Here is a 27,773-nt window from a genome sequence, read left to right as displayed (position 1 = left end):
ATTCATCTGTTGATGGACACTTCGGTTGCTTCCATGTCCTGGCTGTTGTAAATAGAGCTGCAATGAACATTTTGGTACATGACTCTTTTTGAATTATGGTTTTCTCAGGGTATATGCCCAGTAGTGGGATTGCTGGGTCGTATTGTAGTTCTATTTTTAGTTTTTTAAGGAACCTCCATACTGTTCTCCATAGTGGCTGTATTAATTTACATTCCCACCAACAGTGCAAGAGGGTTCCCTTTTCTCCACACCGTCTCCAGCATTTATTATTTGTAGATTTTTTGATGATGGCCATTCTGAACAGTGTGAGATGGTATCTCATTGTAGTTTTGATTTGCATTTCTCTAATGATTAATGATGTTGAGCATTCTTTCATGTGTCTGTTGGGATCATATGGTTTTTATTCTCCACAATTTGTTGATGTAGTGTATCACATTGACTGATGTGTGGATATTGAAAAATCCTTGCATCCCTGGGATAAATCCCACTTGATCATGGTGTATGATACTTTTAATGTATTGTTGGGTTCAGTTTGCTAGTATTCTGTTGAGGATTTTTGTGTCTATGTTCATCAGTGATATTCATCTGTAATTTTCTTTCTTTTTGATATCTTTGGTTTTGGTATCAGGGTGTGGTGGCCTTGTAGAATGAGCTTAGGAGTGCTCCTCCCTCTGCAATTTTTTGGAAGAATTTGAGAAGGGTAGGTGTTAGCTGTTCTGTAAATGTTTGATAGAATTCACCTGTGAAGCCATCTGGTCCTGCACTTTTTGTTTGTTGGAAGATCTTTAATTACAGTTTCAATTTCATTACTTGTGATTGGTTTGTTTATATTTTCTAATTCTTCCTGGTTCAGTCTTGGAAAGTTGTACCTTTCCAAGAATTTATCCATTTCTTCCAGGTTGTCCATTTTATTGGCATATAGTTGCTTGTACTAGTCTCTTATGATCCCTTGTATGTCTGTGGTGTCAGTTGTAAATTTCTCCTTTTTCATTTGTAATTTTATTGATTTGAGTCCTCTCCCTTTTTTTCTTGATGAGTCTGGCTAAAGGTTTATCAATTTTGTTTATCTTTTCAAAGAACCAGTTCTTAGTTTCATTGATCTTTTCTATGTTTTATTTTTAGTCTCTATTTTATTTATTTCTGCTCTGATGTTTATGATTTCTTCCCTTCTGCTAACTTTGTTTTTTTTTTTTTAAGAATTCAAATTTATTTATTTATTTAACGTTTGGCAGTCTGTTTTTTTTCCCAAACAGAAAGTCACAAAAATTATAATCATCCTCATCAGTTCACTCAATCCCATGTAATTAATTTTTTTTCATCTTGATCTTTTGTTAGCACTTTTATGAATTCATCAGTTTTCCATTAACTTTGGGTTTTGTTTATTCTTCTTCCTCTAGTTTCTTTAGGTGTAAGGTTAGGTTGTTTATTTGAGACTTTTCTTGTTTCCTGAGGTAAGAGTGTATCACTATAAACTTCCCTTTTAGAGCTGCTTTTGCTGTGTCCCATAGGTTTTGGATCATCGTGTTTTCATTTTCATTTGTCTCCAGGTATTTTTTTATTTCCTCTTTGATTTCTTCAGTGATCCATTGGTCGTTTAGTAGCATATTATTTAGCCTCCACTAAACAATATACTTTTAAACAACCAATGAATTCAAAGAAGAAATCCCAAGGGAAGTTAATAAATACTAGAGATGAATGAAAATGAAACCATAATATACCAAAAGTTATAGGACACAGTAAAAGCAGTAGTAAGGGTGACTAGTAATTAGATTGAGAATCAGTAATCAAAATCTTCCAGCAGAGCAAAGTCCTGGATCTGACAGCATCACCAGTGAATTCTACCAAGCATTTAAAGAAGAATTAATACCAGTCCTTCTCAAACTTTCCCATAAGACTGAAGAGGAGGGAACACTTCCTAACTCATTCTGTGAAACCAGTATAATTCTAATACCAAATCCAGACAAAGACACTACAAGAAAAGAAAGCTACTGACCAATATCCCTTAAGGACATTGATGTAAAAACTCTCAACAGAATACTAGCAAATATAATTCAGCAGCCTATTGAAAGGATTATACACCATGGCCAAATGAGATTTATCCCTGGAATGCAAGAATGGTTCAACATATAAAAATTAATCAAAGTGATATGCTGTATCAACAAAATGAAGGAAGAAAGCCACATGATTATCTTAATTGATACAGAAAAAGCATTTGGCAAAATTCAACACCGTTTCATGGTAAGGAACATGCAACAAAATAGAGGTAAGGAGAAAACTCCATCACTGCAATAAAAACCATATATGAAAAGCCCACAGCAGCAAAGACTGAAAGCTTTTCCTTTAAGATAGTGAACAAGGCAAGAATGCGCACTTTCACTTCTATTCAACAAAGTACTGGAAGTTTCTAGTCAGCAAGAAAAAGAAATAAAAAGCATCCAAATTTTAAAAGAAGAAGTAAAATTATCTCTCTTTGGAGATGATATGATCATGTATGTAGAAAATCCTAAAGACTCTACCAAAAAAGTTGTTTAAACTAATACACAAATTTAGCAAAGTAGCGGAATATAAAGTCAGCACACAAAAATCAGTTGTATTTCTATACATGAACAGTGAACAATCTGAAAAGGAAACTACAAAAATAATTCCATTTACAGTAGCATCCACAAGAATAAAAGACTTGGGAATTAACCAAGGAGGTGACAGGCTCGTATGGTGAAAACTACAAAACATTTCTGAAACAACTTACAGAAGACATAAATGAATGGACAAACATCCTGTGTTTATGGTTTGTAAACTTAATATTGTTAAAATGTCAGTACCCAAAACAATCTACAAATTCAATGTAACCCCTATCAAAGTTCCAATGACTTCTTTTTTGCAGAAATAGCAAAACCCATCCTAAAGTACATATGCAATCTTAAGGGACCTGAATAGCCAAAACAATCTTTTTCAAAGAACAAAACTTAGAAGGCTCACACGTCCTGATTTCAAAACTAACTACAAATTTGTAGTAATCAAAGCAATGTGATATTAACATGAAAGGCATATAGACTAATAGAATAGAATAGGTAGCCCAGAAATAAACCCTCACACATATGGTCAAATCATTTTTTTGTTGAGGGTGGAAAATGGGTAAAGGACAATCTTTTCAGGAAATAGTGCTTGGGAAAGCAGGATATCCACATACAAAAGAGAGAATATGGACCCTTACATAGCACCATATACAGAAAATAACTCAAAATTTTTTAAGGACCTGAGTGTAAGACCCAAAACAATAAGGCTGTTAGAAAAAAGCATAGGGCAGAAGCTTCACAACATTGGTTTTGTAATGATTTCTTAGCTGTGACTCCCTAAGGTGCAGTTGACCGAAGAAAAAATGGACAAATTGGACTTCATGAAAAAAAAAAAAATTTTGCATCAAAAGACACCATCCACAGAGTAAAAAGAGACAACTCACAGAATGGGAGGAAATATTTGCAAATCATATATCTGATAAGGGATTAATATCTGAATATATAGAGAACTTCTAAAACTCAACAACAACAAAATCCTGATTCAAAAATGGGCAAAACTGTCTTTCCTTATATTTATTTGAGGTCTTTTCCTAATTATTCTAGTGGTATAGATGAAGAGTAAAATTTCTTTAGTACAGTTTAATAGCAGATTAGACTTCAAAATCTTTATATGAAGTTTTTTTTTGAGTTTTTTTTTAAAGCAATGAGCATATTCTACTTTTATTAAAATGATAATGGAAAATATTTTTAAAACATGTAATGACATAAAGGTAAATTTAAAATAATGTCCTCATAACTAAACTTACTTTGTGCTTTTATTAATTTTGATTTTAGGCTTGTGTGGACGTCAGAGCCAGTTCAGTGTTTTGGCAACAGATGGAATTTGCAGAAAGCCTCCATGGTCTTCCCAAGTTGCCAGAATGGTTATCTACACACCCTTCTCATGGAAATCGAGCTGAGCACTTGGATAGACTCATACCTCAGGTAAGCTAACACTGCGTAAGGCAAGACATTATTTTTATTGTATCATTTATTTTTAATACTTCTTGTGCTTAGAAAAAGAGCACTAGAAAAGAAATCGTTTGTATTAGTTTGCTTTCTGCTAATTCTGCTAAAAACATAGAATAAATAATCACCTATTTTGATTACCATCAGTTTTCAAAGGATTTGACTGAAAAGTAAAATCCTGCTAGTCCGCAAGTCTTAGTGAATAAATTGGTGTGTATAGTTGACTTTTCTTTTCTTTTTTTTTTACATCTTTATTGGAGTATATTCCTTTACAATGGTGTGTTAGTTTCTGCTTTTTTTTTTTTTTCTGCGGTACACGGGCCTCTCACTGTTGCGGCCTCTCCCGTTGCGGAGCACAGGCTCCAGACGTGCAGGCTCAGCGGCCATGGCTCACGGGCCCAGCCGCTCCGTGGCATGTGTGATCTTCCCAGACCGGGACACAACTTCCAGCAGGCGGACTCTCAACCGCTGCGCCACCAGGGAAGCCCTAGTTTCTGCTTTATAACAAAGTGAAACAGTTATACATACACATATGTTCCCATATCTCTTCCCTCTTGCGTCTCCCTCCCTCCCACCCTCCCTATCCCACCCCTCCAGGCGGTCACAAAGCACCGAGCTGATCTCCCTGTGCTATGCGGCTGCTTCCCACTAGCTATCTACCTTATGTTTGGTAGTGTATATATGTCCATGCCACTCTCTCACTTTGTCACAGCTTACCCTTCCCCCTCCCTATATCCTCAAGTCCATTCTCTAGTAGGTGTGTGTCTTTATTCCCATCTTACCCCTAGGTTCTTCATGACCATTTTTTTTTCCTTAGATTCCATATGTACGTGTTAGCATACGGTATTTGTTTTTCTCTTTCTGACTTACTTCACTCTGTATAACAGACTCTAGGTCCATCCACCTCACTACAAACAACTCAATTTCGTTTCTTTTCATGGCTGAGTAATATTCCATTATATATATGTGCCACATCTTCTTTATCCATTCATCCGGTGACGGACACTTAGGTTGTTTCCATCTCCTGGCTATTGTAAATAGAGCTGCAATGAACATTTTCGTTTATGATTCTTTTTGAATTATGGTTTTCTCAGGATATATGCCCAATAGTGGGATTGCTGGGTCACATGGTAGTTCTATTTGTAGTTTTTTAAGGAACCTCCATACTGATTTCCATAGTGGCTGTATCAATTTACATTCCCAACAGCAGTGCAAGAGTGTTCCCTTTTCTCCACACCCTCTCCAGCATTTATTGTTTCTAGATTTTTTCATGATGGCCCTTCTGACTGGTAAGAGATGATACCTCATTGTAGTTTTGATTTACATTTCTCTAATGATTAATGATGTTGTGCATTCTTTCATGTGTTTGTTGGCAATCTGTATATCTTCTTTGGAGAAATGTCTGTTTAGGTCTTCGGCCCATTTTTGGATTGGGTTGTTTGTTTTTTTGTTATTCAGCTGCATGAGCTGCTTGTAAATTTTGGAGATTAATCCTTTGTCAGTTGCTTCATTTGAAAATATTTTCTCCCATTCTGAGGGTTGTCTTTTGGTCTTGTTTATGGTTTTCTTTGCTGTGCAAAAGGTTTGAAGCTTCATTAGGTCCCATTTGTTTATTTTTATTTTTATTTCCATTTCTCTAGGAGGTGGGTCAAAAAGGATCTTGCTGTGATTTATGTCGTAGAGTGTTCTGCCTATGTTTTCCTCCAAGAGTTTGATTGTTTCTGGCCTTACATTTAGGTCTTTAATCCATTTTGAGCTTATTTTTGTGTATGGTGTTAGGGAGTGTTCTAATCTCATACTTTTACATGTACCTGTCCAGTTTTCCCAGCACCACTTATTGAAGAGGCTGTCTTCTCCACTGTATATTCTTGCCTCCTTTATCAAAGATAAGGTGACCATATGTGCGTGGGTTTATCTCTGGGCTTTCTATCCTGTTCCATTGATCTATATTTCTGTTTTTGTGCTAGTATCATACTGTCTTGATCACTGTAGCTTTGTAGTAGAGTCTGAAGTCAGGGAGCCTGATTCCTCCAGCTCCGTGTTTCTTTCTCAAGATTGCTTTGGCTATTCGGGGTCTTTTGTGTTTCCATACAAATTGTGAAATTTTATGTGCTAGTTCTGTGAAAAATGCCAGTGGTAGTTTGATAGGGATTGCATTGAATCTGTAGATTGCTTTGGGTAGTAGAGTCATTTTCACAATGTTGATTCTTCCAATCCAAGAACATGGTATATCTCTCCATTATTTGTATCATCTTTGATTTCTTTCATCAGTGTCTTATAATTTTCTGCATACAGGTCTTTTGTCTCCTTAGGTAGGTTTATTCCTAGATATTTTATTCTTTTTGTTGCAATGGTAAATGGAGTGTTTTCTTAATTTCATTTTCAGATTTTTTATCATTAGTGTATAGGAATGCCAGAGATTTCTGTGCATTAATTTTGTATCCTGCTACTTTACCAAATTCATTGATTAGCTCTAATACTTTTCTGGTAGCATCTTTGGGATCCTTTATGTATAGTATCATGTCATCTGCAAACAGTGACAGCTTTACTTCTTCTTTTCCGATTTGGATTCCTTTTATTTCTTTTTCTTCTCTGATTTCTGTGGCTGAAACTTCCAAAACTATGTTGAATAAGAGTGGTGAGAGTGGGCAACCTTGTCTTGTTCCTGATCCGAGTGGAAATCGTTTCAGTTTTTCACCATTGAGGACGATGTTGGCTGTGGGTTTGTCATATATGGCCTGCCTACTTTCTGCAGGGTTTTTATGTTAAATAGGTGTTGAATTTTGTCGAAAGGTTTCTCTGCATCTATTGAGATGATCATAGGGTTTTTCTCCTTCAATTTGTTAATATGGTGTATCATGTTGATTGATTTGCATATATTGAAGAATCCTTGTATTCCTGGAATAAACCCCACTTGATCATAGTGTATGATCCTTTTAATGTGCTGTTGGATTCTGTTTGCAAGTATTTTGTTGAGGATTTTCGCATCTATGTTCATCAGTGGTATTGGCCTGTAGTTTTCTTTCTTTGTGACATCTTTGTCTTGTTTTGGTATCAGGGTGATGATGGCCTTGTAGAATGAGCTTGGGAGCGAGTGTTCCTCCCTCTGCTCTATTTTGGAAGAGTTTGAGAAGTATAGGTGCTAACTCTTCTCTAAATGTTTGATAGAATTCGCCATTGAAGCCATCTGGTCCTGGGCTTTTGTTTGTTGGAAGATTTTTAATCACAGTCTCAATTTCAGTGCTTGTGATTGGTCTGTTCATATTTTCTATTTCTTCCTGATTCAGTCTTGGCAGGTCGTGCATTTCTAAGAATTGTCCATTTCTTCCAGGTTGTCCATTTTTATTGGTATAGAGTTGCTTGTAGTAATCTCTCATGATCTTTGTATTTCTGCAGTGAAAGTTGTCACTTCTCCTTCTTCATTTCTATTTCTGTTGATTTGAGTCTTCTCCCTTTTTTTCTTGATGAGTCTGGCTAATAATGGATTGTTAATTTTGTTTATCTTCTCAAAGAACCAGCTTTTAGTTTGATTGATCTTTGCTATCGTTTCCTTCATTTCTTTTTCATTTATTTCTGATCTGATCTTTATGATTTCTTTCCTTCTGCTAACTTTGGTGGTTTTTTTGGTCTTCTTTCTCTAATAGCTTTAGGTGCAATGTTAGGTTGTTTATTTGAGATATTTCCTGTTTCTTAAGGTAGGATTGTATTGCTATAAACTTCCTTCTTATAACTGCTTTTGCTGCATCCCATAGGTTTTGGGTCATCGTGTCTCCATTTTCATTTGTTTCTAGGTATTTTTTGATTTCCTCTTTGATTTCTATAGTGATCACTTCGTTACTAAGTAGTGTATTGTTTAGCCTCCATGTGTTTGTATTTTTTACAGATCTTTTCCTGTAATTGATATCTAGTCTCATAGCGTTGTGGTCGGAAAAGATACTTGATACAATTTCGATTTTCTTAAATTTACCAAGGCTTGATTTGTGACCCAAGATATGATCTATCCTGGAGAATGTCCCATGAGCACTTGAGAAAAATGTGTATTCTGTTGTTTTTGGATGGAATGTCCTATAAATATCAATTAAGTCCATCTTGTTTAGTGTATCATTTAAAGCTTGTGTTTCCTTATTTATTTTCATTTTGGATGATCTGTCCATTGGTGAAAGTGGGGTGTTAAAGTCCCCTACTATGAATGTGTTACTGTCGATTTCCCCTTTTATGGCTGTTAGTATTTGCCTTATGTATTGAGGTGCTCCTGTGTTGGGTGCGTAAATATTTACAATTGTTATATCTTCTTCTTGGATTGATCCCTTAATCATTATGTAGTGTCCTTCTTTGTCTTTTGTAATAGTCTTTATTTTAAAGTCTATTTTGTCTGATATGAGAATTGCTACTCCAGCTTTCTTCTGATTTCCATTTGCATGGAATATCATTTTCCATCCCCTCACTTTCAGTCTGTATGTGTCTCTAGGTCTGAAGTGGGTCTCTTGTAGACAGTATATTTATGGGTCTTGTTTTTGTATCCATTCAGTCAATCTGCGTCTTTTGGTGGGAGCATTTAATCCATTTACATTTAAGGTAATTATCGATAATGTATGTTCCTATTCCCATTTTCTTAATTGTTTTGGGTTTGTTATTGTAGGTCTTTTCCTTCTCTTGTGTTTCTTGCCTAGAGAAGTTCCTTTAGCATTTGTTTTAAAGCTGGTTTGGTGGTGCTGAACTCTGTCAGCTTTTGTTTGTCTGTAAGGGTTTTAATTTCTCCATCAAATCTGAATGAGATCCTTGCTGGGTAGAGTAATCTTGGGTGTAGGTTCTTGTCCTTCATCACTTTAAATATGTCCTGCCAGTCCCTTCGGGCTTGCAGAGTTTCTGCTGAAAGATCAGCTGTTAACCTTATCGGGATTCCCTTGTGTGTTATTTCTTGTTTTTCCCTTGCTGCTTTTAGTATGTTTTCTTTGTATTTAATTTTTGATAGTTTGATTAATATGTGACCTGGTGTGTTTCTCCTTGGATTTATCCTGTATGGGACTCTCTGTGCTTCCTGGACTTGATTAACTATTTCCTTTCCCATATTAGGGAAGTTTTCAACTGTAATCTCTTCAAATATTTTCTCAGTCCCTTTCTTTTTCTCTTCTTCTTCTGGGACCCCTATAACTTGAATGTTGGTGCTTTTTATGTTGTCCCAGAGGTCTCTGAGACTGTCCTCAGTTCTTTTCATTCTTTTTTCTTTATTCTGCTCTGCAGTAGTTATTTCCACTATTTTATCTTCCAGGTCACTTATCTGTTCTTCTGCCTCAGTTGTTCTGCTATTGATCCCTTCTAGAGTATTTTTAATTTCATTTATTGTGTTGTTCATCATTGCTTGTTTCCTCTTTAGTTCTTCTAGGTCCTTGTTAAATGTTTCTTGCATTTTGTCTATTCTATTTCCAAGATTTTGGATCATCTTTACTATCATTATTCTGAATTCTTTTTCAGGTAGACTGCCTATTTCCTCTACATTTGTTAGGTTTGTTGGGTTTTTATCTTGCTCCTTCATCTGCTGTGTGTTTTTCTGTCTTCTCATTTTGCTTATCTTACTGTGTTTGGGGTCTCCTTTTTGCAGCCTGCAGGTTTGTAGTTCCCATTGTTTTTGGTGTCTGTCCCCAGTGGCTAAAGTTGGGTCAGTGGGTTGTGTAGGCTTCCTGGTGGAGGGGACTAGTGCCTGTGTTCTGGTGGATGAGGCTGAATCTTGTCTTTCTGGTGGGCAGGCCCACCTCTGGTGGCTGTGTTGTGGTGTCTGTGGCCTTATTATGATTTTAGGCAGCCTCTCTGCTAATGGGTGGGGTTGTGTTCCTGTCTTACCAGTTGTTTGGAATAGGGTGTCCAGCACTGTAGCTTGCTGGTCGTTGAGTGAAGCTGGGTGTTGGTGTTGAGATGGAGATCTCTGGGAGATTTTCACCATTTGATATTATGTGCAGCTGGGAAGTCTCTTGTGGACCAGTGTCCTGAGGTTGGCTCTCTCACCTCAGAAGCACAGCACTGACTCCTGGCTGCAGCACCAAGAGCAATTCATCCACATGGCTCAGAAGAAAAGGGAGAGAAAGAAGAAAGGAAGGAAGAAAGAAAGAAAGAAAGGAAGGAAGGAAGCAAGGGAGGGAGGAAGGGAGGAAGGAAGAGATAGAGGAAGGGAGGGAGGGAGGAAAGAAGAGAGAAAGAAAGAGGAAGGAAGGAGGAAAGAAAGAAAGAAAAAGGAAGGAAGGAAGGAGGAAAGAAAGAAAGAAGAAAGAAAAAGGAAGGAGGGAAGAAAGAAGAAGGAAGGAAGGAAGAGAAAGAAAGAAAGAAAAAGAAAGAAAGAAAGGAAGGAAGAAAGAAAGAGGATAAAATAAAATAAAAGAAGGTTATAAAAATAAAAAATAATTATTAAGAAAAAAAATTTTTTTAAGAGAAAAAGAAAAAGAAACAAAAAAAATGGACGGACAGAACTCTAGGACAAATGGTAAAAGCAAAGCTCTACAGACAAAATCTCACACAGAAGCATACACATACACACTCACAAAAAGAGGAAAAGGGGAAAAAATAATATATCTTGCTCTCAAAGTCCACCTCACCTCCTCAGTTTGGGATGATTCTTTGCCTATTCAGGTATTCCACCGATGCAGGGTACATCAAGCTGATTGTGGAGATTTAATCCGCTGCTCCTGAGGCTGCTGGGAGAGATTTCCCTTTCTCTTCTTTGTTCTCACAGCTCCCGGGGTTCTCCTTTGGATTTGGCTCCGCCTCTGGGTACAGGTTGCCAGAGGGCGTCTGTTCTTCGCTCAGACAGGAGGGCGTTAAAGGAGCAGCTGATTCGGGGGCTCTGGCTCACTCAGGCCGGGGGGAGGGAGGGGTATGGATGCAGGGCGAGCCTGTGGCTGCAGAGGCCAGCATGACGTTGCACGAGCCTGAGGCGTGCCGTGCATTCTCCCGGGGAACTTGTCCCTGGATCACGGGACCCTGGCAGTGGCGGGCTGCACAGGCTCCCGGGAGGGGAGGGGTGGATAGTGACCTGTGCTCGCACACAGGCTTCTTGGTGGCGGCAGCAGCAGCCTTAGCGTCTCATGCCCGTCTCTGGGGTCCGTGCTGATAGCCGCGGCTCGTGCCCGTCTCTGGAGCTCCTTTAAGCAGCGCTCTTAATCCCCTCTCCTCTCACACCAGGAAACAAAGAGGGAAGAAAAAGTCTCTTGCCTTTTCGGCAGGTCCAGACTTTTCCCCGGACTCCCTCCCGGCTAGCCGTGGTGCACTAACCCCCTGCAGGCTGTGTTCTCTCCACCAACCCCAGTCCTCTCCCTGCACTCCGACCAAAGCCCGAGCCTCAGCTCCCAGCCCCGCCCGCCCCAACAGGTGAGCAGACAAGCCTCTCGGGCTAGTGAGTGCCAGTCGGCACCGATCCTCTGTGCGGGAATCTCTCCGCTTTGCCCCCAACACCCCTGTTGCTGTGCTCTCCGCCACGGCTCTGAAGCTTCCCCCTCCGCCACCAGCAGTCTTCGCCCGCGAAGGGGCTTCCTAGTGTGTGGAAACCTTTCCTCCTTCACAGCTCCCTCCCACTGGTGCAGGTCCCGTCCCTATCCTTTTGTCTCTGTTTATTCTTTTTCCTTTTGCCCTACCCAGGTACGTGGGGGGTTTCTTGCCTTTTGGGAGGTCTGAGGTCTTCTGCCGGCGTGCAGTAGGTGTTCTGTAGGAGCTGTTCCACGTGTAGATGTATTTCTGGTGTATCTGTGGGGAGGCAGGTGATCTCCGCGTCTTACTCTTCCGCCATCTTCCCCCTCACCCCTAGTTGACTTTTCTTGATGGTGAAGCTTTACTCTTTTTAGGTTCATACTTTTTAATTTTAAAAAATTTGGTGAAAGTCTAAAACTCAAGGTGTATTTTTCATCATACTGATCATGATCTTTTCTTAGTGATTTAAGCTTATCATTAAACACACCAGTTAATGAGTTGTACAAAAATTTTGGGTCAACTGGGTCTTAATTCCAGTAGTGACACTGGAATTTGTTTTCTTAGGGAAAAAAAAAATCCTTCATTATTAGTTTGCTTTCTGGTTATTTCTTTTAAGATAGAATCAAGCATGTGCCGTGTGCTCTTCTTTTTCTCTTTTATTTTTGTAGAATTCATTAATGCATCAAGCTGAAGCAGCTTTCTCCCAACTAGTATTCACTATCTTCTAAAAACCTTTTGATTTAACATCAGTCGGAATGTTTTCTGTGCTTTCCACATAGGTACAAAATGAATGTCAGACATCTTTAAGCCAGGCTACATGCTCCCTTCTGTCTCACTGGCATTAAATTTGCTGGTTGGTTATAAAAGCAGAATATTCTTTACCAATTTAAGAATTGGTTTTGGGCTTATTTGCTAAAGGATAACAGAACACATACAGATGTATTATAAAATTATCTTTAAATATGTCTTCAAATTCAGATGAACAAACATTGACTACCTATTATAGGAAAGATACAAAAGAAATAATACGTGGTCTTGATATTTGCAGATGCTAAGGTAAGTACAAAATGATTCTTAATATATTAAAGAATATGAATTATCTTAAGAAAAGTAGAAATACAGTGGTATACATTTTGAAGGAAGAATAGCCTGCATCTCATTTGGGATAAGAAATTACCATAAGGTGCATTAATTCATTCATGAATATTTATTCATGTCCATTGCTAATCTACCATTCTGTGTTCTGTTGCTGGGAAATGAGCAAGGAGCAAAACAGTCTCTGTTTTCTTGGAGCTAACTTTCTAGTTAGGTAATGCAAACAATAAACAAGCAAACAGACATACATACAGTATGTCAAGCAGCGATAAGCACATTGCAGAAAAACAAAGCAGGTTAAAGGTAGGAGAGAAGACTGGGAAGCAGAGAATGTGTACTAGTCATTGTTCGTTTGTCAAGGAAGACCTCACTAAGCAGAATCTGGAAAGAAGCAGGGGAGCAAGTCCTGTGGGTATGTGGAAGGAGAATCTTTTAGGCTGAGGAAGCAGCAAATCACAGGACCTGAAGTGAAAGTATGCTTGGTGTGTTCAGGGAATAGCAAGGAAGACATTGGGGCTGAATGTAGTAAGGGAGGGGAGAATGATTGAGGTGTACGGGGGCCAGGTGGTAAAGGGTCGTCTAAACCATTGTAAGAACTTGACTCTTATTTCAAGTGATATGGGAAGCTAAGAGAGGGTTTTGAGCAGAGGAGGGACTTGATCTGACTCAAGTGTTTTATAGTGATAGCTGGAGCTCCTGTGTGGGCTGTAGTGGGGCAAGGATGGAATCAGGAAGACTATTTAATAGGCTCTTGAAATAATCCTGGTAAGAGATTATGGAGGCAGAAGAGAGGGAGAGAAGTGGTCAGATTTTGGATTTATTTTGAAAGGAATGATGACAAGATTTGTTGATACTTTGAGCATACTTTGTGCCTTCTATGAACACTGGGGACAGCCAGACATATCTTCTTGAGACCTATCCTAAATATATTTCATTTATACTCTTAATTTGAAGAAAAAATATGTGAGAAAGAAACAGCAGTGAAATTTACTTGATATAATGTGTAGTAATTATTCATCTTAAAAGACAACATAGGACTGGGACAATACATGTTTCATTAGTAACTGGTTTGTATTGAAGAGCACTGACTCTGAGAGTCTTCTTAGTGCCATCCAACACCCAGGGACCTCATACTACCCTGGGAGGCTTAACCTATCTCTAAAGCCGTAATAACCACATGGTTTTCTCTTAGAATTTCCTTTCTTTTTTATTTTTGCTTAGTGAAATTCTAAAAATATATGGTTCGCTTAAAATGGATAATAAGTTCTACCCAACTTTTATCTGATGCCTGTCCTAAATTCCAGGTTTTCATTTCATTATCAGATAACTAAGGATCTTTAAAGAAGTAATAAATGTGCTTTGAAAAGTCTTTAAAATAATAATGAATTGATTAGTGAGTATGAAGAAAAATGGTTGGAGAAACTGATATGTTATTTGGAAGCCAATGGCAAAGAAAAAAACTGAGAGATACTTTTCTTCTAAAAATAAACTATGCTAGTTCAGAAACTTAATTTGAAAAACTCATATAATTTCTTGTATTTTCCCCCCAAGTGATAAAATTCAATTTGAAAGTAATAAAGCTCTACTACAATATTGGGAATAATTCAGTGGTTGAAGTGAAACTGATAGTTAAGGCGTGAGTATATTGTTAATTAGAACACATAGTCATAATTCAGAGATTGGAATTCCCTACTATCATAGGTCTAATTTCTGTAATGGAAGAAAGTGATTCCTCAGGCAATATATAGAATTATGTGAGTCTGTGTACTACTAAAGACTTCCTATTTTGAGTTAGATTTTATTTAAGGTTTTCTCCTACTTAAGTGAGGACAATGTTATATTCTACCTAAAGCTCATGTCCTTTGACATTCCTGACAGGATGCCTGAAGTAATGTATACCTCTAAGGCAGTTGGGAATCTAGCACCACAGTACAGAGGTGTCTAGGCCAGAGATGAGGATTTCAGAGTCACCAAAAAAAGGTGATAGTTGAAGCAGTGAGAGCGAGTTCACTTAGGAAATAAGCAAAGAAAATAATCCTAGACAGTTAGCAGTATTAGGTGGATTTCACATTTAATTGCTAAGAGGAAGACAGAGCCTGTAGTAGATGAGGTCCATAGGAGGAGAAAAGATCAAGAAAATTAGGAAAGATTCTTTGGTCCTCTGAGAATACAAATCTTGGTAACTTTGATTTTTTTTTTAATTTAACTTATTAAAGAGTGCATATTTTTATTTTTTTAATGTTCTCCTTGAATATCATCACAGAAGTGTATTATTTCTTACCGTACCATATCAACATTTAAGATGTTTTAAATCTGTATTTTATGCATTCAACAAATATTTATTGATTACTTGTTATGTGCCAGATTGTAGGAATTGTAGGTTCAGTGACAAAATAGACAAAAAACCCTGCCTTAAGGAAGCTTATTCTGTAGTAAAGGGTGACAGACAATGAATAGAATAAACTAGTACTGTACAGAATAAATCACCAATATACTGTATGTTAGTCAGTAATAAGTGTTAGGGAGGAAAATAAAGGAGGAGGAATAGTGTATTATCTTGGGCTGCCATCACAAAATACCATAGACTGGGTAGCTAAGCAACAGAAATTCATTTCTTCACAGGCTTGAAGGCTAGAAGTACAAGGTCAGGGCTCTGGCTTAAGCAACAGAAATTCACTTTTTCTCAATTCTGAGGGCTGGAAGTCCAATAATAAGGTTATGGCCGGTTCAGTTTCTGGTGAGGTCTCTCTTCCTGGCTTTCAGACAGCTAGCTGCCTTCTCCCTATGTCCCACTTGGTGGAGACAGTGATTGCAGTAGTGTCTTTTCTTTTTATAAGGGCACTATTCCATCATGAGGGCCACACCCTCATGACCTCATCTAAACATTACCTCCCAAAGGCCCCATCTCTATAAATACTATCACATTGGGAATTAGAGCTTCAACATATGAATTTGGGGAGGACACAGTACATTCCATAGAAGATAGGTAATGTGTGAGCAGAGGTGATCATGGTGCTGGAATAGCTGTTTGAAATGGGGTTGGGAAAAACAGAGCTGGAGGAATCAGGCTCCCTGACTTCAGACCATACTACAGAGCTACAGTGATCAAGACAGTGTGATACTAGCACAAAAACAGAAATATAGATCAATGGAACAGGATAGAAAGCCCAGAGATAAACCCATGAACATCTGGTCACCTTATCTTTGATAAAGGAAGCAAGAAAGACAATGGAGAAAAGACAGCCTCTTCAATGAGTGCTCCTGGGAAAACTGGACAGTGACATGTAAAAGAATGAAATTAGGACACTCCCTAACACCTTACACAAGAATAAACTCAAAATGGATTAAAGACCTAAATGTAAGGCTAGACACTATAGAACTCTTAGAGGAAAACATAGGCAGAACACTCTGTGACATGAATCACAGCAAGATCCTTTTTGACCCACCTCCTAGAGAAATGGAAATAAAAACAAAAATAAACAAATGGGACCTAATGAAACTTCAAAGCTTTTGCACAGCAAAGGAAACCATAAACAAGACAAAAAGGCAACCCTCAGAATGGGAGAAAATATTTGCAAATGAAGCAACTGACAAAGGATTAATCTCCAAAATATACGAGCAGTTCATGCAGCTCAATATCCAAAAAACAAACAACCCAATCCAAAAATGGGCAGAAGACCTAAACAGACATTTCTCCAAGGAAGATACACAGATTGCCAACAAACACATGAAAGGATGCTCAACATCACTAATCATTAGAGAAATGCAAATCAAAACCACAATGAGGTATCACCTCACACCGGTCAGAATGGCCATCATCAAAAAATCTACAAACAAATGCTGGAGAGGGTGTGGAGAAAAGCGAATACTCTTGCACTGTTGGTAGGAATGTAAATTAATACAGCCACTATGGAGAACAGTATGGAGGTTCCTTAAAAAACTAAAAATAGAACTGCCATGTGACCCAGCAATCCCACTACTGGGCATATACCCTGAGAAAACCATAATTCAAAAAGAGTCATGTACCACAATGTTCATTGCAGCTCTATTTACAATAACTAGGACATGGAAGCAACCTAGGTGTCCATCGACAGATGAATGGATAAAGAAGATGTGGTACATATATGCAGTGGAATATTACTCAGCCATAAAAAGAAACGAAATTGAGTTATTTGTAGTGAGGTGGATGGACCTAGAGTCTGTCATACAGAGTGAAGTAAGTCAGAAAGAGAAAAACAAATACCGTATGCTAACACATATATATGGAATCTAAAAGAAAAAAAAGGTTCTGAAGAACATAGGGGCAGGACAGGAATAAAAACGCAGACGTGTCTTTATTCCCGTCTTACCCCTACGTTCTTCATGACCGTTTTTTTTTTTTCAGCTCGGTGCTTTGTGATCACCTAGAGGGGTGGGATAGGGAGGGTGGGAGGGAGGGAGACGCAAGAGGGAAGAGATATGGGAACATATGTATATATATATATAACTGATTCACTTTGTTATAAAGCAGAAACTAACAAACCATTGTAAAGCAATTATACTGCAATAAAGATGTTAAAAAAAAACAGGAAAAAAAAAACAAAGAACGCAGATGTAGAGAGTGGACTTGAGGACATGGGGAGGGGGAAGGGTAAGCTGGGACGAAGTGAGAGAGTGGCAGGGACATATATACACTACCAAATGTAAAGTAGATAGCTAGTGGGAAGCGGCTGCATAGCACAGGGAGATCAGCTCGGTGATTTGTGACCACCTGGAGGGGTTGGATAGGCAGGGTGGGAGGGAGACGCAGAGGGAGGAGATATGGGGATATATGTATAGCTGATTCACTTTGTTATACAGCAGAAACTAACACACCATTGTAAAGCAATTATACTCCAATAAAGATGTTAAAAAAAGAAAAAAAGAAATGGGGTTGGGTCAGAGGAGGTTTCACTGGGAAGATGGTATTTGAATGAAGACTTGAAATAAGTGAGAGAGTGAGCCATGTAGCTTCCCAGGAGGAAGAACCTTGCAGGCAGAGGGAATAGTAAGTACAAGTCCCTGAGGCAGTAGTGAGCCTGGTATTTGACGACCAGCAAGGAAATCAGTGTAATTGGATGGGGTAAGCAAGGGAAGGTGGAGGGTGCAAGGCTCTACAGCCCCGCAAAAAAAAAAAAGACTGGCTTTTGTCAGAGATGGAACACCACTGGAGGTTTTGAGCTGAGGACTAGAGGAGTAACAGGATCTGAATTATGTTTGAAAAGAATGTGATCTACGGCTCCTACAAAGCAGTACAATCATATAATTTTGGAATACTTTAGTATAGTATATTGTTCAGAAAATAGACTAGTTCCTTTATTGTTTTGTTTCTAAATCAAGAAAACACCCCCAAATTAGAAAAAAAATGCCCTTTTTTTTAAATGTGAATTCTGAGATAAAGCATGTGTAAATGCCTAGTTAAATATAATCCTGTGATCCACTAGCATTTAAAAAGGATAAAAATAGGGTTATAGTAATAATATTATTTGTAGTTAATAATATGATATGTTATAATTTTATTTACTTGAAATAATCAGTTAAATTTAGGAAACACATGTTCCACATATTCGGTTACCATAACAACTTGGGAGAAAAACTGAAGAACAGATGTTATATCAACCTGTTGATGTTTAATAGTATGACAGTTTTGAAATTATAGTTACAATGTTCAGATTTTAAATTTATATGTATATACCATACGTTGTCCTCGAAAGACCTTATTTAATTTTCCTTCTGTAAGTATCATTATACAATATGAATAGGTGTGAATAAGAGAAACTGTATGATAACCCAGGGTAGAAATTTACTTGAAAGATTTATTTTACAACTGAAAGCATTTATACTGAATTTTGTATTATTTCTTCTCTCACCAACTCTATGCCATCCTTTCCTTGGTGAGGGGGAAGAGGATGGAGAATAATAGAATATGTAGGAAAAACGATTAATTTGGACTTACTAGTTGTCTGGGGTTATGTTATTGTAGTCATAATTTTGAACAGGATTTATTTTTTAACGTTCTTAGAACTTGCAATGTCAGCGTTATTTGTAAACTATTTTTTAAATCTTGAGTTTCAACGTTACTACATTTAATATTTAGACATGAGAATCAGTGGCAGACTACAAATGCATTCATTTTAATCTCATTTTATTTCAAATTCTTTAAACTTTAAGGAAGCTGGGGATTTTAACTCGTGTGTAAATCATTCTTACACATTTATAATTGGACAAAGTAAATGCATAAATCATTAATATTATACATCTCATAAGTAGAAAATGTGAGTGTGTTTAACATTGAAGTGAAATGTCGTTGTTGGCCAATGTACACAAACATACACTGTTCACCTTGCAGAATTTCATTTTGTCTGACAAGAAGAGTGTTGAGGAAAAGGCAAATATCATAGCAGCTACTGTAATTGAATTGGCCTCTGAATCATATAAAGCCAGGAAGCCTGACAGTAACATTGTCTAAAACCTTAAAAAAATATTATAGTGCATGTGATGTGTATCTACTTGAGGCTGAAATGAATGGGCTATTAGAAAAAACTTGCTTTTATAGGGAAAGGGGAGAAAAGTAATGATATTTTTAGAAAAATATGTTTAAAATTTGAGGTGATTTTTTTTCCTTGAAACGTCTTGGTTTCTTTTTCAAAGGAAGCTTTTAATCTAATTATGAGGCTTCTTTGGCTTTAATTTTTTTTCCTTTTTTCCTTTTTTGAACTTAATTATTATAGTTTATATTTTTATGCATAAATAATTGCTGTTTTACTTGATATGTAGTACCTAGAAGAATCCTGATGTGTACCAGCAGTTGTTTTATAAATATTTCTTTTATTACTGGGAATAAATACAGCCATTTCTTAATACCTGATTCTCATATGTTAAGAGTGGTTGATCATAAAATTTTATTTGAAAACTTTTCCATATTATTTTATCATTCCAGAGGATAATTGACCTGTGTCAAGGTGGCCTTAATTTTTAATTTTTTATATCTATTCAAAGTTTATTTATTTATACTTAATTAGACCACTTAAAAAATTAGTCAGACTCCAATTTCCATTGCAGTTTATGAAAGGAAATGAGTTAGAGGAGAAAAAAAAAAATTAAGGTAAAATCATGACTTACACAAATATAAAATGAACCACATCTGAGATTTTATTTAACTTATTATTAATGAGGGAGCCAGTAATATCTTACAACTAGTTCAGATGACTGTACAAGTAGGTGCAAAACTGATGCATTCATAAGGCAATAATCAGTTGCATTTCACCAGACATAGTTCATTTCCTTTTCTGTGGACAAGTATCATTTACATTGTTTTAAGTTTTCTACAACTTACAGAGTGGTAAAATCTCTCTAAAGCCATGAAAGGCTGGGATAATACCAAAGGATGCATTTGACAGGATACCAAATGATCTTCTCATGCCCATTTCAAATTCACAGTTTTCTCTGTTTTTATTTCCTGTTGTCTTCCAGTAGCCTTTCAAGTTGAAACCAAATCGAATCATCCTGTCAGACTAATAATAAACAGAAGTTTTGTTTTGTTATTTTTAAGTAGCCACATAGACATTATCCTTGTATTCTCTGTCTCTTAAAGTGGTAACCTACTGTTCTCATTATTTTCTGTTAAATTTGTTTCTAGTGAGTTTTTGCATTGAGATTATTGATGCTAAAATTTCAGATCTTTTGAAAAGTATATGCTTAACCTTCAGAAATCAAGGGAAAGAGTTGGAGATTGAGAGGGTGTAAAGAGACTGCTTTCATTTTTCAGAAGAAACATTTAAACCTCTCATGAGCCATTTAGAACTGAAGACGTAGATGTAAAATCAAGAATGAAGTTATAGAAATGCAAAAATGACAGAGGAAAAGGGAAGCTACAGAGGAAAAAGTTTTGTTCTAAAGAAAAATTTTTTAGTTTACCTTTTGATAATAAAAATTTTAAAACGTATGTAAAGATAGAGAATAATTTGAATAATTTAATAAACCCCCGTTTTTCACTTACATTCAGTAGTAGCAACCTTTTTATACACTTGCTTCATCTGCCTCTTCTCTTATTTCTTTCCCCAGAAGTATTTTAATGCAAATCCTAGACGTGAGGGCTTTCCCTTCTAATTACTTCAGTATGTAGTTTAGAAAGTAGTATCATTTTCTTTCGTAATCATACCATTATCATAGCTAAGAAAATCAAGTAATTCTCCTCAACACAGTTAAGTATCCTGTGCATATTCAAATTTCTCTGTCTCAAAATATAGTTTTCTGATTGTTTTGTTCAAATCATAATCCATCAGTATCCATACACAGCATCTGGTTGCTGTGTCCCTTAAGTCTGACTTTAGAACAGTGCCCCTCCCCTCTGTTTTGTTTGTTTTTAAACATGTTGACATGTTGAATAGATGTAGTCCCACATTCTAGATTTATCTGCTTGCTTCTTAGTGATTTTGACCAACTTGTTTCTCTGTATACCTATAAGTGAAAGTTACGTTTTTGGCAAGAGTATTTTATAGGTTGTGCAACTGTGCTTCATATTGCTTCACATCAGGATTCTCTTAATCTGGCTGCTCCATGTTTAGTGATGTCACGTTTGATAAGGGGCGTTGGATGGTGATGGCCTTAACGCCTCCTTTGGAAATGTGGTTTTCCCCCTTATGACCAGCAAGTGATTGTGGAGTGGTGATTTGGCACTCTGCAAAAGATCCAGTTCTTTAGCAACCTGAGAAGTGTTTTGATTAAGGAAATATCATCCTCCTCTGTCTCTAAAGGCTTAGCTAAATGTGTGTCTTCAGGAGGAATTAGAACAGTGAAGAAGGAACTCAGACCAGCCAAGTCAACTCTAACGGAATAAAAGATGTTGCAGCCACATTTTTCTCCTACTCAAGAGTAGATTTGAGATGTAAGTAAGGGCTTCCCTGGTGGTGCAGTGGTTGAGAGTCCACCTGCCGATGCAGGGGACACGGGTTCGTGCCCCATTCTGGGAAGATCCCACATGCCGCGGAGCGGCTGGGCCCGTGAGCCATGGCCGCTGAGCCTGCGCATCTGGAGCCTGTGCTCCGCAACAGGAGAGGCCACAACAGTGAGAGGCCCGCATACCGCAAAAAAAAAAAAAAAAAAAAAAAAAGATGTAGGTAAGACAGATTTTTTAAAAAAATCAGAATGATGATGAGTGCATAAGAGTTGGCAAGAAAGGAAAGTTGATCATAGGTAATTGTATTTAACAGACTAGGTAGTGTCTGAGTGTCCTTAACTAATACCACCACAAAGACCCTCGTCTAAACTAAATCCAACAATAACAACCAAAAAACAAAGCCTCTGAAATGCCCATTTTCCCCCAGTAAGATAAGCTTCAAAGAGTAGAAAAATCTTAAAAACAAAACCAAATCTCAAATCTCAGTGTAATTTAAAAATGTTACTTCATTGGAGAGGACAGCCTAGGTGATGAAAACTACAGAAACAGCCCCACGTGAAGCTGGCATGATAAGGCTGACTTAACTACATTGAAAGTGACAGAAGAAGAATGACTTTACAAATGTAAGATACATCCATTTCAAAAACTTGCTAAACTTGTGAATACAGCAGAGAAGCTTGTAAAACTTTCATTGGAGGTTGTAAAGAGAAGACTTGATGCTCCAGAGCAAAGACTCATTGATGCTTGGAGATAGAGGAACATAGCACAACCAAATTAAAACACCCAAAGCTAAAAAGTGTCTAAACAATGGAAGCATACTGAAGACACAAGGAAATCCAAACTGCATTAACAGTGGTAAGGATTCATTCATGTCTTTATTTCTTTGACTTTGGTTTCTATATCCATTTTTTGATTTAGATAGCATTTCTAAAGATAGGTTTTTAGAAGAATCCCAGAGCATCATGCATGAGAAGCCTGATATGAACATCCCTATATAGTTAAATTTATCAAGTGTTTAATCGTCATTGCAAAGATAGGCTCTTAAAGATGCCAAGGTATAAAGAGAAAATTTAAAAACAATAGTAAGAATGACTTTGGATCTTACTTTTCAGACTTTGGAGAACTGTAAGGGTTTAAGGGGGAAAGAAACAAAACCAACCAACCAAACAGAAACCAGTGGAGCTAATACACTTTGCTATGGTATCCAGCCAAACCAACTTTTCTTTCTTTTAAGGTGGAAGATCCCTTAATAAATGAAACACATAAAACAATATGTCAGTGAAGTGCTCAGTAGCAGTAGTGCTCTTTACAGAATCCACTGACTCTCGAGCATTAGGTAAAATGTATAGTTTAGTTTGTTTATATATGATTGTGATTATAGCTTGCACCCTGCTGTTCTTAGAAAACCACAGATCATGTAAAGGAATTAACAAAGAAATGAGTTGAATAGGACAAAAATAAGATTTAACCAACATTAGAGACTAAATGCTTGGAAATAGATGTATATTTCCTTCTTAAATGTGCATAAATCTTTTATAGCAATATTGGCCATACAACTTTTTTGGACAAAAAATATGTGTATGTAATATAAAAAATGTTATGGTTCAAATTGTCAGAACACAGTACATTAAAATTAGCATAACAAAAAATAAAAGATGGGTGAAAGTTAAAATAAAATTGTGTATAAGGCAAGAGAGAAATCCATAAAAAATAAGAGCAGTGATATAGCTATGTTTTCATGGGTTGCTGTCAAACTGATTTGTAAAGGAAATTTTATCGATTTAAATGTCTATATTAATAAGACAGAAGAGAAAAGAAATAGAGTAATGTGTCCCAGATAGGGAAAATACCATTAATAAAATTAAGCAGAAATAAGCAAAATTACAATAGTTGTTTCTTTGGAAAATTTAGTCAAAGTGAGAATCATTGGTTAGTTAGACAAAGAATGAAATGTAACTATGATCAGGAGAGGAGCTACAATAATTAACACACAGGAGGACCAAAAATACTTCGAAGAATGTTATTTTTAGTTGGATATTAGTTAATGGGCCAGGTCAAAATCAGAAATAAAGTGTGTGCATGCATGAGTGTGTGTGTGTTTGTGAGTATTGCCAAAATGGATGCAGCTAGAAGTAGAAATTATAACTAGAATGAACCTCCTCAAATTAAATTTTGAGGAAAGTGGTAAGGTGTAATTAAATCAAATAAATAAAAACAACTGTATTAGAAACCCAAAGAGTCATAACAAGTAAGTAGAGAAAAGGACACCTAGCCCTGATGGGGATTAACTTTGGAGAATTTTTTTAAAAGTTCAAAGAACAAATGTTCGGTGAATAATTAATTCTAGCTTCAAAATATAGAAAGGGGCATTGTTAATTATTTGATGAGCAAAATGTTAATCATTTTGTGAGTAAAAAGATTTTGTTTTGACAATTTGATAAGAACAACACCTTTAAAAGAATTTATGGACTGGTGTCATTAACCAGCCAACCATACAGTACTGCTTAACAATAATGATTTACAGTGAGCAAGTAAACTGTCCTCAGATGCATGGGCAGCATAATAAAAGAAGCTATTAACACAGAGGAGGAAATCTAGGACTCATCTTTAATTTCTCTCTTCCCTTCCTCTCTGTATCTTGCCAACTAGAAAATTTTGTCGACAGCCTCCACAAGGCATTAGGGATGTATTCCCTTCTCCATCAGCATTGCTACTGCCCTAGTAAAAGTCACCATCATCTCTTCCCTAGGTTAACTGCAGCCATCTCCTATTTTAATCTTCTTGTTCCACTTTTCACCTCAATCCCTAACAACGTATTTTCAATGCAGTAGCCAGAATGCTGTTTTTAATGTCATTCCCATGCTTTCAGTGGTTTCTCATTTAACTTTGAATAAAAATCCAAACTCCTTACTTGGTCTTTAAATCATGTAATTTGGCCACTGCCTGCCTCTCCAGCTTTTTCACGTGCCACTCTCCCCAGGTTTTCCTTGATTCCAGCTATTTCACGTGGAGCCTCTTTCCTCCTTACAACCCCTCTACTTGCCGATTTCTCAGCCTGGAACATTCTTCCCTCAGCTCTTTACACAAATGTTATGTGCCTAGGGAGGCTTTTTCTGATCCCCCAATCTGCAATAGCCTCTCTTCCATGCAGTCATTCTGTAATTTTACTGTTTACTGCAGTTTACTGTAAGTTTACTGTTTACTGCAGTTTACTGTTTAATTTCTTTGTGTACTTAACTAAAGTTCCCTTGTTTACTTATTATCTGTCTCCTCCCCCAGAATGTAAGGCCCCTTTTCACTGCTATATCCGTAGTGCCTGAGACCATTTCTGAGATACTTAGCGAATATTTGTTAAATTATTGCATGATGGTAATAATAGGAAAGGTAAGTAATAAAATACTGTGTTAAAAATAGAAAAATTGGGCAATGCAGTTGAATAACAGTTACATTCTCTCAGAAGTTTAGCATGCAGCAGATTAATAGTCCATGATGGGAAAAGAATGCTTACAGGAAGTAGTGAAAAAATAGCAGTGGTCTAAGGAGTTTGGGGTTTTAATCTGACCCACTCACCTAACTTTGAGGTAGCTACCTAATCTAACATTCAGCTTTCTTCATCTGTAATATTAGGATAGCAATAAGTCCTGGATGTTTTATGAATGTACTTGTATGTTTGTGGGGTAAGGTCCTGCCTCCTTCCCTCCCTCCCTCCCTTATAAGACACTTTAATGATAAGTATTCAACACTGAGCCCAAGATTTCAAAAGTGGTTCATATCATAATACCAATTTAGAATACAGGTGAAATGCCTGGCACAGTGCAAGGTACATAGAAAATGAACAGTAAATGTTAGTTCCTTTTACTCCTAGTTGGAATCTTTAGGCTGGCTAATCCCATAATCCCATATTTAACTCTAGATCTTACATGGGATTCTTTTTTTTTTTTTTAATTAATTTATTTATTTGTATGTTTATTTTTGGCTGTGTTGGGTCTTCGTTTCTGTGCGAGGGCTTTCTCTAGTTGCGGCAAGCGGGGGCCACTCTTCATCGCGGTGCGCGGGCCTCTCACTATTGTGGCCTCTCTTGTTGCGGAGCACAGGCTCCAGCTGCGCAGGCTCAGTAGTTGTGGCTCATGGGCCCAGTTGCTCTGCAGCACGTGGGATCTTCCCAGACCAGGGCTCGAACCTATGTCCCCTGCATTGGCAGGCAGATTCTCAACCACTGCGCTGCCAGGGAAGCCCTACATGGGATTCTTAGAACTGTATATTCTTATTATGAGAGTGTGTTCCTGTTTTCTCTTAGAATGTAAACTCTTAAGAGTGTTTTTCTTATGACATTTATCATAACCATTTATTCATAGCTTGTGTTCTATAAATGTTTGTTTAAAATTCAGCCTGCATTTATTAAGTACCTATTATGTGCAGTGCATGAAGTTAAACACAGAAAACAAAGGAAATAGAAAGGCATATTCTAGCTGTAGAGTGGGAAAACATTGCTTACTTTAAAAGAGATGAAGGCATATTTACTAAGATTTGAATTTATAAAAAATAAAAGATGTTGACACGGCAAAATGTAATAAAATTAATGTGGAAACGAAAGTGAGAAAAGAATGTTTTACCAACATATGCAATAAAATCTTACTATGCAAAGCAGATGAAGATTTGATGGAAATATGTGTGGTCTGTAACAGGATTCTGCTTGATGGGTAGAGGAGAAAAACAGTTCACAGATGAACGAATAGTAACAGAAAACCTTTATAAAGTATGTATAGTTTTTCTAGCAATTAAGGAAATGTAGCTCAGACATCTCCAAAGTGCATTTTATTCAGTAAAAGATTTACTCAAGAAACATATAATGTGGTACAAAAAAAAAAAAAACAAAAAACAAAAAACCCATTAGTACATGTAATGCAAGAGTATTAAAAACAACAAAAATGTGTTCTAATCCCTTTTTTCTAAGACTTTTTATCAGTACTTCCATGCCAGCTTTTTAAAAAACAGACTTTATTTTTAAGAGCAATTTTAGATTCATAGCAAAATTGAGTGGAAGGTAGAGATTTCCCATCTACCTCTTGCTTCTATATGGAAACAGGCTCCCCCCACTATCAAAATCCTGCACCAGAGTGCTACATTTGTTACACTAGTTCAACCTACATTGCCCCATTATTACGACCCAAAGTCCATAGTTTACATTAGGGTTCACTCTTAGTGTTGTACATTCGATGGGTTTTGACAAATGTATAATGACATGTGTTTATCATTATAGTACCACATAGAGTAGTTTCATTGCCCTGAAAATGCTCTCTGCTCTGCCTGTTCCTCCCTGTCTTCCCCCCAGCCCCTGACAACCATGGATCTTTTTAGTGTCTCCATAGTTTTGCCTTTTCCAGAATGTCATGTATGTAACTAGGGTCATACGCTAGGTAGCCTTTGCAGATTAGCTTTTGTTTTTTCACTTAAAAACATACATTTAAGGTTCTTTCATGTCTTTTTATGACTTGATAAAAGCCATAAAAGTAGCCAGCACTATTTCTTATTAGTGCTGAATAATATTGCATTGTCTGCTCGCATCACAGGTATGCAGTAACCTACTAAAGGACATCCTGGTTGCTTCCAATTTTGGCAATTACAAGTGAATAAACAAACGCTAAGCCGTTTTTTGTTTCCTACCAGTCACTTAACCTCTCTAGGGCTCAATTTCTTCTCTGTAAAATTTAACTGATGATTTCTAAGGATTCTGAGGTTTGAAATTATGTGGTTATCTAGATAGAAATCATAAAATCTTATGTTCTGTTGATTATGAATAACTCAGGTATGTATGTACGCGGATGACATTATAAGGTGGTAAAGCCTTTCTGGTGAAAGCAGTCTGGTCCTATATAACAAAAATTATACTCTATTCTTACTCTTTGATTAGATCATTCTATTTTAGGGGGTCTCCCTCAAGTAAACCCAAATGGAGGTTAGAAAAATAACATCTTTTTTTTAAACAAAGGTTTTCATAGCGGGGTAATTTATAAAACCCACATAAAACAAAACTATGGAAACAATTCAAATGCCCAGTCGTGGGGAAACGCAAAGTAAATTGCATGAGGGCAGGGATCATGACTTCGTTCTGATCAATGTGTACCTAGCACCTTACTCAGTGTGACGTTCTAAATATTTGTTGAATGTGAAAGTCCTGAATAAAATCATTTAAGGGAAAGAGAAGAGCTTTTACTGAACATAAAAGGTTGTAGGATATGGCACTCTTCTCTTTGTTTGCTGCTTTGCATCTCTCATTGCTAAATTCA

At 37.0% G+C, this 27,773-nt stretch overlaps 1 protein-coding gene across 5 annotated transcripts in view; it reads left to right on the top strand.

The window, feature by feature from the left end:
- OMA1 (OMA1 zinc metallopeptidase) overlaps positions 1-27,773 on the top strand; it is a 139,180-nt gene that overhangs the window by 42,662 nt on the left and 68,745 nt on the right. For 4 of the 5 annotated variants that reach the window (XM_079922724.1, XM_079922722.1, XM_079922723.1 and 1 more), the window contains exon 8: positions 3,849-3,998. In XM_079922724.1, the coding sequence (XP_079778850.1) occupies positions 3,849-3,998 (150 nt within the window). Of the gene's footprint in view, positions 1-3,848; positions 3,999-20,355; positions 20,395-27,773 lie in introns of those variants that run through there. The other variant, XM_079922725.1, reaches the window with a different exon arrangement.

The sequence above is a fragment of the Stenella coeruleoalba genome (assembly GCF_951394435.1).
Source record: "Stenella coeruleoalba genome assembly, chromosome: 1".
NCBI lineage: Eukaryota > Metazoa > Chordata > Mammalia > Artiodactyla > Delphinidae > Stenella > Stenella coeruleoalba.
This window is presented reverse-complemented; position numbering and strand designations above follow the sequence as displayed.